Source organism: Pieris napi, chromosome 15, assembly GCF_905475465.1.
Source record: "Pieris napi chromosome 15, ilPieNapi1.2, whole genome shotgun sequence".
NCBI classification, from domain to species: Eukaryota; Metazoa; Arthropoda; class Insecta; order Lepidoptera; family Pieridae; genus Pieris; species Pieris napi.
Window position 1 is genome coordinate 8,303,089 of NC_062248.1, and position 17,277 is coordinate 8,320,365.

The 17,277-nt window shown below is 31.3% G+C and overlaps 2 protein-coding genes across 3 annotated transcripts; one reads left to right on the forward strand and one right to left on the reverse strand.

The window, feature by feature from the left end:
* Positions 1-3,706: 3,706 nt before the first annotated feature.
* Positions 3,707-6,587, forward strand: LOC125056609 (golgin subfamily A member 2-like). 2 transcript variants are annotated; one of them, XM_047659798.1, is made up of 5 exons: positions 3,707-3,807; positions 3,883-3,975; positions 4,062-5,036; positions 5,303-5,539; positions 5,682-6,587. In XM_047659798.1, the coding sequence occupies exons 2-5, from the start codon at positions 3,934-3,936 to the stop codon at positions 6,519-6,521; spliced, it is 2,094 nt and encodes a 697-aa protein (XP_047515754.1). In that variant the 5' UTR covers positions 3,707-3,807; positions 3,883-3,933; the 3' UTR covers positions 6,522-6,587. The 2 variants fall into 2 exon arrangements, with proteins under 2 accessions (XP_047515754.1, XP_047515755.1); XM_047659799.1 differs by having other exon boundaries at positions 3,777-3,795.
* Positions 6,588-12,959: 6,372 nt separating this feature from the next.
* Positions 12,960-16,753, reverse strand: LOC125056669 (phosphatidylserine synthase). The gene is made up of 7 exons (XM_047659918.1): positions 16,392-16,753; positions 15,942-16,200; positions 15,437-15,741; positions 14,672-14,926; positions 14,004-14,226; positions 13,667-13,718; positions 12,960-13,582 (listed from the first exon to the last, which is right to left on the reverse strand). Exons 1-6 carry the CDS (start codon positions 16,553-16,555, stop codon positions 13,677-13,679), a joined length of 1,248 nt encoding a protein of 415 aa, XP_047515874.1. The 5' UTR covers positions 16,556-16,753; the 3' UTR covers positions 12,960-13,582; positions 13,667-13,676.
* Between the last annotated feature and the right edge of the window lie 524 nt (positions 16,754-17,277).

Sequence of the window (17,277 nt, forward strand, 5' to 3'; positions counted from 1 at the left end):
AATTTTTGAAACCTAAAAAAATTACAGTAGGATGAAACCCATTAGAAAAGCAGGGGAATATGATCAAAATGAAAGGAAAAATAAATTACGGTCGATCGGAGGTCGGGAAGGGGTAGGGGGGGGAGTTTTAAGGGTAAAAAACGGTTTATCTCGATTTCCGGCAAAACTAAAAGTCCTATCGAAGAAAATTTAATGGCAAAGTTGTAGGTAATAAAAAGATCTAAAACTTTTGTATTCACACATTTTTCACATAACCTCAAAATTTATGTGAAAAATTCAAAAAACCAAGTTTTTGGTTTTTAATTTTTATCTTTTACAAAAATATTTTTTTTTTAACGAAATTTGGTGAAAACTTACCTTTCTATGTCCCAAATACGCTGTAATTTATTTGATTAAAAATATTTATTTGTTCACCTTATTTTGAATTAATATCGAAAAAACACCCTAATTTTCAATCGAAAATTCTGACGTCAAAATTTCAGCTTTTTTCAAAAAGTTGGTGTGCTTTCAGTTCGTTGAAATCTCTACTTTCCTATGGTAAAAAAATATATATATATTACCATAGTAAATCTTCTCAGAAAACGCAAAAAATCGAATGCAGTAACGCCCAGACCTGTCATCCCCTTCCTTACTTCTCTATGAATCTTCTATCTATCTGCACTGGTCTATTATGAGTATAAAAGAGACAGTTATTGTTTTTCTTTTGCTACTGTTTATGTTGATCTTTACTGTTTTATATTATTATTATTTTATACATGTTGATCTTTTTTCAAACATTACCAGGGCAATCTCGTGAAATGGTGCACAATGTTTTTAATTATTTTAAGCATCTTAATAAAAACAGTTTAATGAAAAAATGTTACCTATATTTAATTTGACATCAGATGCGACTGGGGTTTCTAAGAGGAGTATTGAAAGAATAGTTAGTGAAATAAAAGTGAAGTGTGTTGAGCTAGATGGAGCTTATGTCGAAAAATTATTTACACAAACTACTCTTTTATGTTCTTGGTCGGGCTTAGAACTTTCGGATCCACCCTCATATGCACATAATATTTATATGTATTTGACACATTTTTATTTATTTACAACCCACCCAACATTACTAAAACCAGAGTAGACTAAAATATATAGCTTGGCAAAAAAGTAATATTTTTAAACATTCTGTATAGTGAAATTGCATTAGTGTGAGTACTGTGAACGCGCCAGCTTTCGATAACCGACCTATACCTAGTTATTAAATTGAGTGAATAATATAATAAAAAAATAAATAATAATGATTATTTTTCCGACCCAAATATCGGCCAATAGAATTGCACCATTCGACGTCACGTGGTACAACCTACATGGTATTATACTGATAATTTTTTGTGAAAATTTTCTCTGGTCGTTGCTTCAAGAAAAGTATTAAGTAGTTGTTTTATTCATTATGAAATTCTTATTTGTTAACTGTACATTTCGTCTCATGGTGCAATTCTATTGGCCGACATTTGGGTCGGAAAAATAATCCCCCGAATACCACACGAGCTTCAAAATTATCGGGCATTTCCCTCAAGGTTCCCTGCAAACAAATATAGTCTCGACTTATAGTCGTCATGACGACTATATTAATTGTTTGCAACGAACCTATCGGGAAATACCCGATAATTTTGAAGCTCTTGTGGTATTATAAGTGATAATTATTATTAATATTAATTGTAACTAAATATTAAATATTATTAAATTATTAAGGTTAAATATTTATCATTAATTATTAAAAAAAAATAAAGAAAGCCAAAGAAGTATAACTTCTTACGCGCGTACATAAGTACACGCAACCTTTTTGTAATACATGAACAACCAATAAAAAATAATTAAGACTTTTTTCCTTGAAACATCATCCATCTATACATATATTTTTTCCATGGACCTCTTATTGGATTTTTTTACTTGGGGCAATGCATTGTGCATACCCTTCAGCTGCGAGATTGCTTGGTGTGGGACTCTGGGTTTGCCCATCTGCCCTTGTTCATGCAAGTGGTGTGGCCCCCCCATTTCCACTTTAGTTTTTGCAATGGGATAGTGTATCAATAACGTATGTTTTATTTCTTATCTTGTCCTTTAGTTTTAAAATTAATACATTTTTAAAAATAATTGATATTTAATACATTTTGTATTGTTATTTTTTTTAGATGTGTGTGGTTCAGTTTAGTTTTTCTGTAATCCATTTGGTAGTTTTCTTAATACACTTCTGAGTGATAAAGTTACAAAGCTTTTTTAGCCTTTTTCACTTCCAATTTAATTATCTTGGAAATGAAAAAGCTTCATTGCTCCCTTTTTGGATATATACATTCTAATCCCTTCAATATGAATATTTGAATATAGCTTATATCCAAATATAGTATGTATAACTTTTTAAGTTCATCAGATAAGTAAACTTCTATTTTTTTTATAAAGATTGTAACTCTTATGTCAGATATAAGTTTTTCCAACAAAGGCTGTTAGTTAGATCTGCTACAGGGTTTTGATGACACCCAATTAAACCTAAAAAAAAGGGTGCGTGTTCTTATGTACGCGCGTAAGAAGTTATACTTCTTTGGCATTATTAAAAATAGTTTTTGATTGCATGCAAATAATTAATTACAATTAAATAATCAAAGACTGGAAAAGGAGTCATTATAGTCAATAAAGTTCTTCTCTTAAATTAAGTGTAACATAAATTCTATTATTATTCGAATGTTGTTTTTAAATTATGTCCAATGCCGTAGCATCTTCCGTGGGCAACTTCATACTGATAATTTTGTGTCACGGTGCGCGCGCATCGTAAAATTTCACTCTCATCAATTTTTCATAACGCGCCTAAAGAAGTGTAACTTCAAAAACTAATTTCAATCTGTTAAATTAATAAAAATTTCAACATGAATGGTACAATTTGTGGTATTGTTATAAAGTACACAAAAAGAGGTAAGAGCGGAATTGTTTTAAGTCTCACTATAAATGCAGGCACAGCATGATTCACTCATTTGATTTCCTATAATTACTATCTAATCACCTGTGTGTTTAAAATTATCCAGGTCCATAATAACAATTGAGCTTAAAACTTTGCCATACATCGCCTAAACACTAAATCTTATTCCAATAGCATCTAATTATATTCGGCGGCGTTTGTTGATGAAACATCAAATACATGAAACACCGTTCATACTTTCCCACTTGACCGAATTCAACGAAGAGCCGAGAGCGGCTTGTCGGCGACCAACCCTTCTCCGAGCGGCTTGATTTCTTGGCGTTGCGTAGAGATGTGGGACATTGTGAAGTGTGAACTGTGAACTAGGATGTATAACATTATAGGTATGTACTATGTAGCAGAAATGGTCAGGCGCCATAAGTCTAGTGTTATAGTGTATCATACACAAGGGATTAATAACCCGCTTATTATATTATACTCCTAAATTATGTTTATTTAACATCGTATTTTGGCGGTTCTTGTCGGAACAATGTATCTAAATGCTGAATAGTATCTTATAAATAAGTTTACATCACTATCGCAACGAATAACTTTATTCATGTTCTATGCATTGATAATGTTCCGAATTTCTACTTTTTCATGATACATTGTATATTATTATCTCATTGTACTATGTTATAAAATTATTAATTTTACTAACGTCACACTCACATATTCTTTCCAGTCTGTGGTATTCTGCAAGTTCGAAATGACAAACACGTCACAACTCACAAATTCACAATTGAAATCGTCAATCGTGTTTAGAATCCAATTTAAACTTTAGATTACAATAAGTTAATTTCTAATAAATAGTAAATACTAAGGAAAGTATTAAAATATTTTATATATAATGGTAATTTCTATTATAAATGTTAGTTAATACTTTAAACTTTTCACAGATATTAATTTTTAAAGTTATTACCTATTAAAATAGTGGGTAAATTATAAAAATGGATACCCGAGCTGAAAAATTAGCCAAGGCTCGTAGGAAGGTAAGGGTAGCTAAGTGTATAAAATATTTATATTGACGAAACATAATGTATTTTTATTACATACAGTTTTTTTTTATCATTTACAGTTAAAGGATCACCAAGAAAAGAAGACGCATAAAGAGCATAATGATACAGTACAGTACAGTGAAAAAAATGAACCAACTCATATGGTCCAAAATATTCCTAGCACTGCAATATACCCATTAGAATTTACAATAGAACCAACATCTGCTAGTGATGAAAACAAAAGTATTGTTTCTGAATCATTTCAAACAAATTCCATTAAAATAGACAGTAATTTACATAATGAAAAAGTTAATGAATATTTCATTTACAATCAAAATTCTTTAGAAAATGAAGTAAGAGCTTTACAACAGAAATTATCTGCATATGAAACTATGTATGCAGATGAAAAGGCTAATCACCACATATCTAAACAAAATATTTCTACACTTGAGTGGGAAATTAAGAATTGTAAGGATAACTTATTAATATTAAATCAAGATTCAAATAAAAAAGATGAAGTTATTTTGGAGTTAACAAACTATAATCAGACCTTAAGGACTGAAAATAATAATTTATTGGAACAGTTAGAATTAACCAAGTCAATAATTTCTTCTAAAGAGTCAGACAATGCTAATCTTCTGAACCAAGTCAATTTATATTTAAATCAGTTGGAAGTTACTCAATTGCAGTTGCAACAATTATCTAGTGATACTACAGTTAATGTTAACAGCAACTCGAATAAAGAGGAGTTGGAGCAATTACATCGAACAATTGACACACTAAACAAAAAAATCACCAGTCTTCAACAAGAAAAAGATAATATAGTATCACACTATCAACATTACCTAACAGATTTAAAAGAACAACTTAATAATAGTAAACTGAAAAATGAGCAGTTATCAAAGGAAGTTGAAATGCTTTCTGACCGCGAAAGCGGCCTCATTGAGCAAATAGGGGATATGGAGATACGAATGCAGAAGTTTAACAAAAAAGATTATGAGATGGAAACACAAGTTGATACATCTGAATTGCAAAAGCAACTACTTTTGCTACAGGTTTGTAAACTTTTACTGAGAGTAATAAAGGCAGAGTCTGTTGTCACTTCACTAGCATTTTACAGTACTTCACTTTTTGCTTAGTTGTAATTTTATGTCTATACTGTAATTTTTGAAGTTTCTAACAATATACATTAATATGTTACAGTTTTATATTGTTTATTTGTATAAATGTAAATGTGTGATACATTAATAATGTACATTAATAATGTACCTATTTCATGCATACTGTGTATACTGGTGTTTGTACTATTTGGTGTTTACAGAAAGAGTTAGAGGTAAATAAAAAACAATATAAGGAACTTCTTGATCAGTATCAAGCTAGTGTTATAAAAATAGAAGAGCTTCAAGAAAATAAGTTGCGTGACAATCAGGAGACAATAAGTGTAGCGAAACTCACCGCAGACATGACCAGTGATAAAATAGCAGCCCAAAGAGCTACTGAGCAGAATCTTAAATTAAAAAGTGATATCAAAGATCTTGAAGAAGTTGTTATTAAAATGGTGAGTTAATTCAAATAAAGCTTCTGAACTATTTAATTTTTAGGTAATAAATTTAAGTTTATGTCTCTAGGTATCTATCTCTATTTATTTAAGGCTGCAACCAATAAATATGTTAAATTATTTAATAATATTTTCTTTTCAGACAAAAGACAAACTAGAGTTAACTGAAATTTTAACTCATGAGAAAAGTTTAAGTAAAGAGCTTATGTTAAAACTGGCTGATATTGAAGAAAAAGGCAAGAGTATACAAAATAATCTAAAGGCAAAAGATGAGGAAATGATGAGACTTCAAAGTGAATGGCGAGAACTAGCAAAGAAATACAATGACTCTTTACAAAAACAATCAGTAGCATCTGTAGGTTCAGAATCACCTGTAGAGAGTAATAATCATACTCACCATGTTAATGAATCAAGTCCCATAGAAGATAATAATAATGGTTTAAGTTCACCAACTGAGTCATTGAAATCAGTTAATGTGAATCCACATATTGACACACTTTGTGAAGTAAGTAATCGTATTCCTAAAGAAGATGCTATGTGCAAACTTCAAGAACGGTTTATGTGCATAATGGATGAAGTTGCTAATCTGTCTGATGAAAAACATAGATTAGAACATATTATACTTCAGCTACAGAACGAAACTGATACTATATGTGAATATGTTGCACTCTACCAACAACAGAGAAGTTTGTTGAAGAAGAGAGATGAAGATAGAATTCATCAACTCGAAATTTTTGAGAAGGAATGTAATGAGTTAAGGGATCTTTTAGGTGAACTGCGAGAACTTTTATTCAGATTGGCTGAGGATAAAGAAATATCGGGTTATTTGAAAACAGAGTCAAGGTTAAATGACATGGCGAGAATTCGAGAACTCCTGGAAGATTTGCAAAATAGCTCATTACTAAATAAGAAGTTTAAGACAATGGATTTGAGCAACTTTTATCCCTGTAGCTGTTGTTCAGGAAAACTTATAGAAGTTTAAAGTAGTTATTAACTAGAAATAATATTAAAATATGTAAGTTAATCAATATATTATTTATTAAAATAATTGAGTCAAAATTTAATTCCATTAATGATATTGGTTAGCTTGTGTTTAAACATTATACATTATATAAACAATGTATAATGTTTTTAATGATAATTTTCAAATATTACATAAACTTTTGATAGCATTGATATGTGTTTGTCGAAATTGTTAATATTTATATTACATTTATAAAATATGCATCAACACTGTGGCGTAACAATAGGGTGGCAGGTGGTAAAATGCCATGGGCCCCCGACCCAAGAGAGCCCCTGCCCAAGAGATATTAGGTTCTATAAATGAATGTGAAGTCTCTAATACGGATTGGGCTAGTGTGGAGACTACAGACCATTCCCTTTCGCCTAAGGGAGGAGGCCTATGCCCATTAGTGGTACATAGTGTAATTGAGTTCGCTGAAAATCTCGAAGTTTATTAAAATTAAACTGAGTAGAGACGATTTTTACTGATAGGGCCCCATCAAAAGAATTGCCACGAAAGATTTGCCACGGGCCCCAGATGTTATAGTTACGCCACTGCATCAACATATTGTATAATATATACTTGTAGTAGTATACATAAACCAGTAATCAGGTATTTTTAGGAAAGAAAAATAAAAAATACCAGTAAGCCCCATAACAATGTTTCTTCTATTCCTGAGTTCATTCTTAGTATTTTAAAATAGCGATTACTTGTTTAAAAAATATAGTTGTTATTTCGTATTAAAGCACTACACAGTTGTGGATTAATAGGCCGGGAGATAGTGACACAAAATAGTTAGTCATTTGTACCAGTATACCAAATACTGTCCAAAAATCCAAATGCAATACTGGTACAAATCGTTTGGCAAAAATAAAAAAAATGCTTATTTTACGGTGGTATGACAGCCATTTGGAACCGTCCGAAAAGTATGGCATGGTGATTTTGGTAAATGGCTGCACGACGATGATTAACTGTGCAAAAATTAGCCTGGTACAAATGGTTAAAAAAAAATTTTAATCATCGCATTCACGTCGGTATGGCGGGCTGTAAGTCACACCGGAGAAGTAGGATATTTTTAAGGACTATCGGAAAATACTAGAATTTTTGTGGAACAAATCGTTAAGTCGTAAATAATCCGACGATTTCGACCAACGCCCACGCGCTTGGGCCTCCGGTACCAGCGCAATGACCATCAAAATTCTTTTTTTTATTTCGTAATAAGACCCCTGTAGAACGGCCATACTGGTACAAATGACTAACTATTTTGTGTCACTATCTCCCGGCCTATAACACATCAGCCGCCAGTAGGCTATTCAAATTTTGCCGCCCCTTCTGACCTCTGCATTTCGATACCCAACACGTACAAAAAACGGTGGACGAAAATATTTTAGAATCAAAAGACTAAAAAATGATTCTTTCTTTTAAAAAAAATTCATATCTATAAAAAATTAAGAACTGATTACAGTCATTCAAAACCTGTCCAGTAATTTTTTTAAAGTAATAACATTTATTCTGAACCAGTTTTGTAAATTTTCTGAGCAACTAAATAATGTAATCCATGAAATCAATAAATACTAACATACAGCAGCATACGAATCTCTAGTAAGCAAGATACTGATATTTAACATCTTTGGATTTCAAATATAACTGCACAGTTTCTAAACAATTGGTATACTCATCACAATTATTAAAGTATATAAGAATACTTGTACTAATTTTTGATAATGGTTGACAAAAAAAGATGAATAGTTTGTGAATTTACTAAGCTGGTTATTATTTTTTTGAGTTTCCAGTAAGTAAAGTTTGGTGACTTGAGAAATATAATTTGTACTGAAGCTTGATAATTATTGCTACATTTTATTCCTATTTCAACATTAAAAACTGACTATCACTGCACTGAAAAAATTTTTTTTCTATTAAATAAGATTATTCCTTCTTTGTTCAATTGTTGCATAAGCATAATTTAAATTTGTAAAAAATAAGTATTTATCATTTTTCTAAGTGAAAATTTCATTTTTTTTCATTCATTTTTTTCATTAGTTTTTAAATAAGGGGGCGTCCATAAATTACGTGAGGTGTTTAAGGGGGGGAGGGGGTCGAGTCAAATCTCATTTAATCTTACGTTGGAGAGAGGGGGGGTCTCGGCAAATATCACGCAATTTTTTTCTAATTAAAAAAAAATTAGGAAAACGGTTGGCCCTAAAGGCTATCTCTGCAACTTCCCGCTAACTCCATACCTAAACGCTCAATTCACTTATTTTGTGTTAGTTGTAAATAAAACCACGAAGCAATTTTTTTTCTTTTTACAATAACAATCCAACGCGTTTACGTAAGAAACCTACATTTTGAAAAATATCACGTGAGATTGGGGGATGGGGGAGGGGTTTAATAAAATCTCACGACATCTCACCAGGGGGGGAGGGAGGTACAGAAAATTAAAAAAAACACCTCACGTAATTTATGGACGCCCCCTAACAATGGGTCGTGGCAAACTCGTATGTAAAACGCTTCGAAAGAGAATAGTTTGTGGGGTCGATGCCAAAGTTTTGTTATGTAGATGAAAAAGTTACCAAATATCTAAAGACTTGATACTTCCCAGGTCTACAGTCCAATCTATCATTCAGCACTATATAAATAATAGAACGACTTCTAGTTTTAAGAAAACTGGTCGACCACGCATTACAATTTACAAGTGCAGTAGTAAACAGAATCCTGATGAAAATAATAAAAATAATCGTCGTGCTCGAGCTGGAGAACTCACGGTGCAATGGAAGGACATGATTAACAAAGACGTCTCAGTTGATACTTGCAAAAGAGTCCTAAAAAGAATGGGTTACGGATTTGACACCGCTAAGGAGAAACCATTGTTGACTGCTGTACAAAAGAAAAAGAGGTTGAAGTTTGCTCGTGATCATATAAATTGGACTTCCGATCAGTGGTGTAGTATCATTTGGAGTGACGAGTCGGCGATGAAAGGAAAAAAGTGAGGAATTTCATACTGATTGTCTCAAACGCAATGTGAAGTTTCCGGCGTCTCTTATGATATGGGGCTGCATGTCTGCACAAGGTGTTGGTGGTATGCAGTTTGTGGATGGTTCTATCAATTCTGCAAGGTATCAAAACATTTTGGAAGATAATTTACTGCCCTCTATTCCGTCACTTAAGCATCAAGATTCCTTCATTTTTCAACACGATGGAGCTTCCTGCCCCTACCATACTGCAAGGACAACAAAGATGTGGCTACTGGCGAAAAGCACCCCTACAATCAAATGGCAATCTAACAGCCCGGACTTGTCGCCGATCGAAACCGTATGGTGGAAAATGAAAAAAGTTCTCCGTAAAAATCCATTAAGATCGACTTAAAGGCTAAACTCTTGGCTGTCTGGGAGTCAATTACGCCTGAGTGTGCAGAGTTAGTCAGAACTAAGTGGAAGACGAACTATTTTGCGTGAGTGACACGGGTAGACGAATACTTTTGCGTTGTTTTTAAGATTTTTTTATGTTATGTAAAGTCATGAAAGAATTTCAGTTATGTTTAACTAAACTTTATCAAATTGTGGTTTACTTTTTAATAAACGTTCTTAACAATTCTACCATTATTTACTTTCTTTATTTTACGCTTTGCACTACTTTCCGTACTAGACGAACTATTTTGCATCGGGGCTCGTACTAACCTAACCTAACCGAACAATAGTAATAATTGGTTTTTTGGACAGCTCCGGCGCTACGGGAAATGCAGCCTACCCTTGCGTACCAAAGCACAGGCATTTTATTCAAGCCTAAGCTGCGGAGGCCTGTACTTTGTTACAGCGGTTGGGGGCTGCTCTTCCTCCGCACCTGCTGTTTTAAAATAACTCTAGGGGTAAAACAGACTATAAAAATTTAAAAAACGATTTATTATGCAGAATGTCATATGTCTAATAACTAATAGAAAAGTAGAAAATGTACGGTTCCTTAACGAATTTCAATACATAACACAAAATTTTAAATAATTTTTGAAGTTGTACTTCTTTAGGCGCGTTATGAAAAATTGATGAGAGTGAAATTTTACGATTGCGCGCGCACCTATGACACAAAATTGGCAGTGTGATATAGCGTGCGCGAGCGAGATGGGAATAAAACAAACTACAAGTAAAAAGAAATAGAATATACGTGAAGCTAACTTCACGCATATTCTAGCTTAGCAGCTTAACAAGAATTTTGAATGACCATGACAATTGACATCTGACAATGACATTTACCTTTTAAACAAATATAGGAGTTTTAATTATTGTTTAAAATTAATAATTATATACCTAGTTATTTTCATTATACAAAATATTTGTGAAATAATATAAAATATTTGTGAAATAATATAAAATATTTGTGAAATAATATAAAATATTTGTGAAAAAACTGTTCTAACCTTCCTGAGTGCTTCAATACAATTGAGGTTAACTATCCGTATGTATTATCGAGTATTATTGTTGATTAAAACTGAAACATGAACCATTATTCATTGCTTTTGTTTATTGCGTTTGTTACAGCAACTTTTTAGAAATATTCTACGACCCTATATATCAATAATTGAGAACAAAGATTTAAGCACGAATACTAATAAGGAGAAAATGAAGGCTTGGAGCGATATAACAGAGAAGTAAACATTTTAATAAGTACCTGCATCTCAAAAAAATGACCACATTATTTAATCAAAACATCAGATTTAATCTAGCAAATATAAGGACAAGAGACAAAAAACAATTGATGAATCAGTGGAAGTGCACTAAATTGAATACAAAAAAAGAGTTGTCATCTTATCGCCGTGAAACATCAAAAACTGGATGTGGAACAAAGCCACCATCACCTTCTCGAGACACAATGGTTTGAAGTAGATTTCAATGAATTTGATTGTGATGGTGTCGAGGTAGGAATGTTAATTATAAATATGATGTATGGTGATGTTCAAGGTTCAACCTTTCAAGCATAGGCATATGCTTACAACATTACTTTATTCCCCTACAGGGTAGTTAGAGATATTGTAATACCTCAAAACATCCATGTTGCACTTGTAGTACCGAAACTCTGTCCTGCCAGAAGTGAGCCCATTCCCACTTATAATGGACAGTGGGTATAATACACCTTAATACCTGAGTGCGAACCACTCACCATGATACTTAAATTAATAGATGTTATTTATATATTTCAGGTTATTACAAATAAAATCATTTTGGAAACAATTGATATCCCAAAAGCAAATAAAGCCAACAATGACAAGGTAATAAATCAGTTTTGACATAACTTGAATACTAAAAAAGCCAAACAAAGGTGTGCACAACAGTGACAACATAACTTAACAATTTCATTATTTTGTAGGATTAAAGAAAGGTTAAAGAAAATCATGTCGAACTGAACAACAAGAATCCCCAAACAACTCCAAAGAAACCTACAAGGAAGACACCGGTATTATATTTAAATTATCTATATCTCTAAATAGAATAAAAGAAAGTTGCTATCCAGGTCTGTAGCATGTGCTACAAATTATATTATTAACACATTTATATAATTATATTAATATAAATGTGTTAAAAAATTTATAATATGAATTATAAAAAATTTTAAGTTTTGCATGGACAGAGCTTAAATTAATATTCTCTTATTTGTTGCAGAAAGCAAGTAGTTTTGGAGAAGCCTCGTAGATGCACAACCAAGTAATGATTAATTTAAAATTACAAACCGAAATTCTGATGAAGACATTAGAGTCACTTAAAAATAAATAGTATAATGAAATAAAAATGTTTTAAAGATAAATAGTGTTTTATTTGTTTAATGTAAGAGAATAATAATAAATATTTATTTAATTAATTTTTCAAATGTAAACTGAACTTTATTGACTTTAATGACTCCTTTTCCAGTCTTTGATTATTTAATTGTAATTAATTATTTGCATGCAATCAAAAACTATTTTTAATAATGCCAAAGAAGTATAACTTCTTACGCGCGTACATAAGTACACGCACCCTTTTTTTTTTAATACTTAGTCGCAACTCCGGAAGCAAAAATCACTTGGAAGTTTCCCAATCAAGGTCCCCGAGACACCTACATAATCAGTAACATCAAATTCGGGCGACATAATTCTAAATCCAACCCACAAAACACTTTTTATTAGAAATTGCAAGACGCAATTATCCGAGGAGACTTTTGTTTTGACAAAAATTCAATACGGGATTATTTTTTATTTCTGTAAGACATAAATCATAAAACAGATTACTATTGTTTTACAATTTATTTTAAAGCAGCACTAAGTACAAACAAGACTCGAGAACTAAAAGTATAGATATAACACATCAATGTTCTCTTGGTACTGCTATTCTCTTACAATCAAAGTAGGCTAGTCATAAGACATGTATGGGGATGTATATTAATTATGATAACTAAAAATTACTGTTATCAATTTTTGTACATAAGTCAATCAGCTTAGTAGAATGTATTACCTTTACAATTAATTTACATTACATTACCATTTATTATGATATAATAAATAGGGTATTGGACATATTAGCAAAACATAAAAGGGATGTGGAAGACACCAAGTAATAAAAACTCTACATTCAAAAAGTTGCATAAAACCTAATAAGCTCTTTCTAAGTATTTGGTCTTAAATAATATGTAGATATTACATAACATTATGACTTCAGTTCATTCACACTAGAAACATTTGAGGTATTTTCTAAATAAATAATGATACTTAGCAACTTATTTACTTACGACAGAGGAATTACCCACAAGGACCTTTTTAAAAAAAACAAGTTACGCAACATTTTAAGAGATCACTTATTGTTGTTATTATTGCAAATTTTCCCTACGAAAACCATATTTATTGCATATGGTTTTTGTGTTGTAGGAGTTTGGAATAAACGAGATGACAAATATGAAAGGTCTAATGTTCAATTCCTCTAGGCACCTAACATACGCCATCTTATGTAATATTTGGTTTAAATGTATTTGTCTCTGGCTAATAATTATCTAGCGCCACACAAATTAATCGCATTACTGCTGTCCATCTGCAATACAAAAAAATATACTTTTTATATATAACACTATTTAAGTTATGGAAAAAATGTTAACAAAAAAAATCTAAAATATACCTTACACTCTTCAGTTTTCTTTTTTTGCACTGCTCGTACTTAAACTTTTAGGCTAAAAAAAAACATTGTTAATATTTACAAATTTTAAATGATGAAACAACAAAAATATAATTTATAAAGTGCAATTAGAGAAGAAGAATGGTAAAATTAATAATTTTATGTTTACCTCAATTATAAGTTAACTGTCACATTTGTAGAGACTTAAAATTATAATAAATTTATAAATCATAGAAGATCATGACACAAAAAGTCAGGGTTATGAACAACTTTTAAACACAAGCATGTAGAATTAAAACTGTTATAACTGTATTACCTTTAAAACCTTATTAACTATTACCTTAAAATATCCATCATACAACACAACACCATAGACACATGCTACTGAGACTAGAATTTGTATGACTAGCCATACTACGACATTAGACACATGTGTTTGTCCAAAAAGCTCCTTCCCATTCTTTATGCACAGCATTGACTCTGTCACCATAATTGCACCATAAACCCAACACTGGGTTCCAACTCTTTTGCAGTTTGGATCAGTTATATATGTATAATATTGTCTGAAAGTAATAAACCAAATCTAGTATGATTTTGCTAAGAATAGACAAATTCTGTATATTTTTAATTTAAACACATCACATGAATATATAAATAAATAAATGTAATTTATATTAACATTCTTTTATTTATTGTAACAGACTTACTTACTGTACTTATTTTAACTTAAATAATGTTTGTTTAGAAAAGTGGTCTCCAGTCACAACAGGAAATTAATATTGAACACACAGTCAACACATATGAAATACAAAATGAAAAAGTAATTTTAACTATAAAAGATGGAATAATTTTTAGTTATAAACTTATGTTTTTTGTTGGAAATTAGATTATCAGTCTCCTGAACTCATTTTAGATACTTCTATAAGACACCCAAATCATCAATCATAATAATACTCATGCATATTTTTACTGATTCAATTATAAAATGTACAAGATATCCTACTTTACCTAATAGAAGGAGCTACAATTACTCCAATCAGAACTAGTCGAGCGATAACTAGAGGATGGGAAGGCGGCATTTCAAATATATGTTTTAAGAAAAATGTGTTTAGTTCTGATATCTGCCAGAATACAACAAGTTGGCTGAGAGCAAAGAATCTCATATAAGTACAGTTTGGGTCCAGCCATCGCACAGGAGTCCACTGAACTGGGGTAAATTGAAGAATGGCCCTTTTGATTTTACCCGTTGTAGATGAGATGTCCCTAAAACAATTTTTAGTAAGATCCTCCTATCGTTCTTTAGTTTTTTTTATATATAAATTAAGTCACATAGTAGTTAATCTAGTGTTATTATAAAAATAAGAAATTCAATATAACAATAATAGAGTAATCGCTATGTCTGCTTGCGAGCCAGTGCCGTACATATTTTACTCGCTCAGGTATTTTAAGTGTGGACAATACCAAAATTGCTGTAGTTAAAATCAAGTCAATCACCACCATCATCTCTAGCAAAGCATTTATTTACCACCATTAAGTACTTCTTTTGTTGTATGTGAGTGGTATTATTAATATTAAGTGACATTTATATTTACTATTATTGAAAATATCCCTCTGATCACAGAAACAGTGAAGCTAAAGAGACTTTTGAACCTTTGATTTAAATAATTTAATATTCAGTCAAAAATTTTCTACTTATTTATTCAGAGTTGGCATAAGAGATTGAGAAATTTATAGATATTGAATTTATAAAATAATTATTGAAATTAAATTTACCTTATACTGACCCATTTATATTCCCTCATTTCTAAAGCTTTACATATCTTTAGACCACACCATATCCCAAATCCATTACATAATAAAACATCTAAAATAATTGAATCCCACCAACACTCCAAAAAATTTGGCAATAAATGAGCAAAGGCTATTTCAGTTATTTCCCACATTATTGATATAGCCCACAAAAGACCAGCATGCCTAAAAAGAATAGCTTTAAACATCCATCCTAAGAAATGGCCCCAGGCATAAACATCCAATCTGGACCATATTATACTTAGGTCATTACAATTAACCGCATACTCCTGAAAAAACAAAATAACTGTATAAGATAAGGGTTAATTTATTATTATTAATTAAATCCTAAGCCACAATATTATTTTTTTAACACCACCAATATTTATACTTTCCAATGTAAGTAATTTTAAAGAGATGTATGTTTTTGAGGAAACTATTTGTTAATGGTAAAAAGGGATGATAGTGATCTAAAATATTTTTTTATTACCTTCTCCATATCTATATGAAAGTTGCGCAACTCTGGGTCAATCCAATACATTATATCATATACAGTAGAGTAATTTTGAAATAAGAGAAATAGCAATGCCAATAAATACAAGACTGACATGCCAAACACAATCCTCCATACAGCAGGGTGAGGTCTAGTAAAGGGGCCATTAGGGAAAGTAAGTACCGATATGATTAAAAAGAAGAAAACAACGCAACAGATACCAGACCATATATTGTCTTGGATGTTGAGCTCATCTCTGAAAATAAATTTAAAGCAATTATTAAAAGCAGATTCAACTCAAGACTATGCATGGTCATACCCAACTTATAGAATTCTTAAAAATTCATACAGAGTAAGAGATCTAGTAATATATTAAAAATAAGTTGTTAATTTTTAACAGAGAAATACAAATTAATAGCAGAAAGGAAGCTATAATGGTTTACTTGCCTGACAAAAGCTGTATGAATAACGGCAGCTATGGAAACCGCTAATAACGTAATAGTGTGTGGTTTGTAGAAAAATTCCAGTGATATATCATCGACTGGTCTTTCGTTGATGGAACTAAACGAATCTCTATAATCATCTGAACCAGGTGTGCTGACTGTGTCCATGTTGCTTTCATTTATAATGAAGTGGGATATACAAATGCAATTACAGGTAAGTTTACCTTATTAAATTAAGGTCTTATAAAATTTTTTGATTATCTAATATCTTTCGCCATTGAGGATTTATGAGAATTAGATTCAAATTTTAAACCTCAAAGATTATTGATAAAATGATAACGTTTTGACTTTTGATAGATTGAGTTTTCACGTTACTTACCACAGAGTACATTATAATTTATATTTCTCTATTCTCTTCGTTTAAATATCGAAAAAGAAAGAAAGACGAAAGAAAGATCGAAAGAATGGCCAAAACCTAATAAATTTTTTAAAGTAACAGACTCGTAGGGGATTTTTTTAGGCCGAATACGATAGATAATGTTTTTAATTTGATTAAAAAGATGTATTCACGCTGTTCCTTTCTTTTAAAATACTATGTTACTTAAGAAGAGTTATTAGTTTTTGGCCATTCTTTCGATTGGCATCATAAAAGTAGGGGTGTTTTTTTTTACATTTAAGTCGGTTCGATTCCCAGACGAGGCAAGTAATTTTAAAAAAATCTTTGAATGCAGAATTAATAACTTTTAAAAATAACATAAAGTCTTCTTTTAGTAAAATACCCTTTCTACGATATTTAAGGTACTTTCCCTTCATTTCCCATAACTTTGGGACGCCCTGTATTGGTAGGCGGTGGTAGCGGACTCTCGAAAGTGTACGGCATTTATCTTTTA

What these genes read in the sequence shown, in the direction of transcription:
- LOC125056669 (XM_047659918.1), bottom strand. Translation starts at nt 16,555, where the DNA reads ATGGACACAGTCAGCACACCTGGTTCAGATGATTATAGAGATTCGTTT. An exon ending in ATTCATACAGCTTTTGTCAG is followed by an intron (nt 16,201 to 16,391) that starts GCAAGTAAACCA and finishes ATTTATTTTCAG; the next exon opens with AGATGAGCTCAACATCCAAG. An exon ending in ATTGTAGCTCCTTCTATTAG is followed by an intron (nt 14,227 to 14,671) that starts GTAAAGTAGGAT and finishes TATTACTTTCAG; the next exon opens with ACAATATTATACATATATAA.
- LOC125056609 (XM_047659798.1), top strand. Translation starts at nt 3,934, where the DNA reads ATGGATACCCGAGCTGAAAAATTAGCCAAGGCTCGTAGGAAG. An exon ending in TAGCCAAGGCTCGTAGGAAG is followed by an intron (nt 3,976 to 4,061) that starts GTAAGGGTAGCT and finishes TATCATTTACAG; the next exon opens with TTAAAGGATCACCAAGAAAA. An exon ending in AGCAACTACTTTTGCTACAG is followed by an intron (nt 5,037 to 5,302) that starts GTTTGTAAACTT and finishes TGGTGTTTACAG; the next exon opens with AAAGAGTTAGAGGTAAATAA.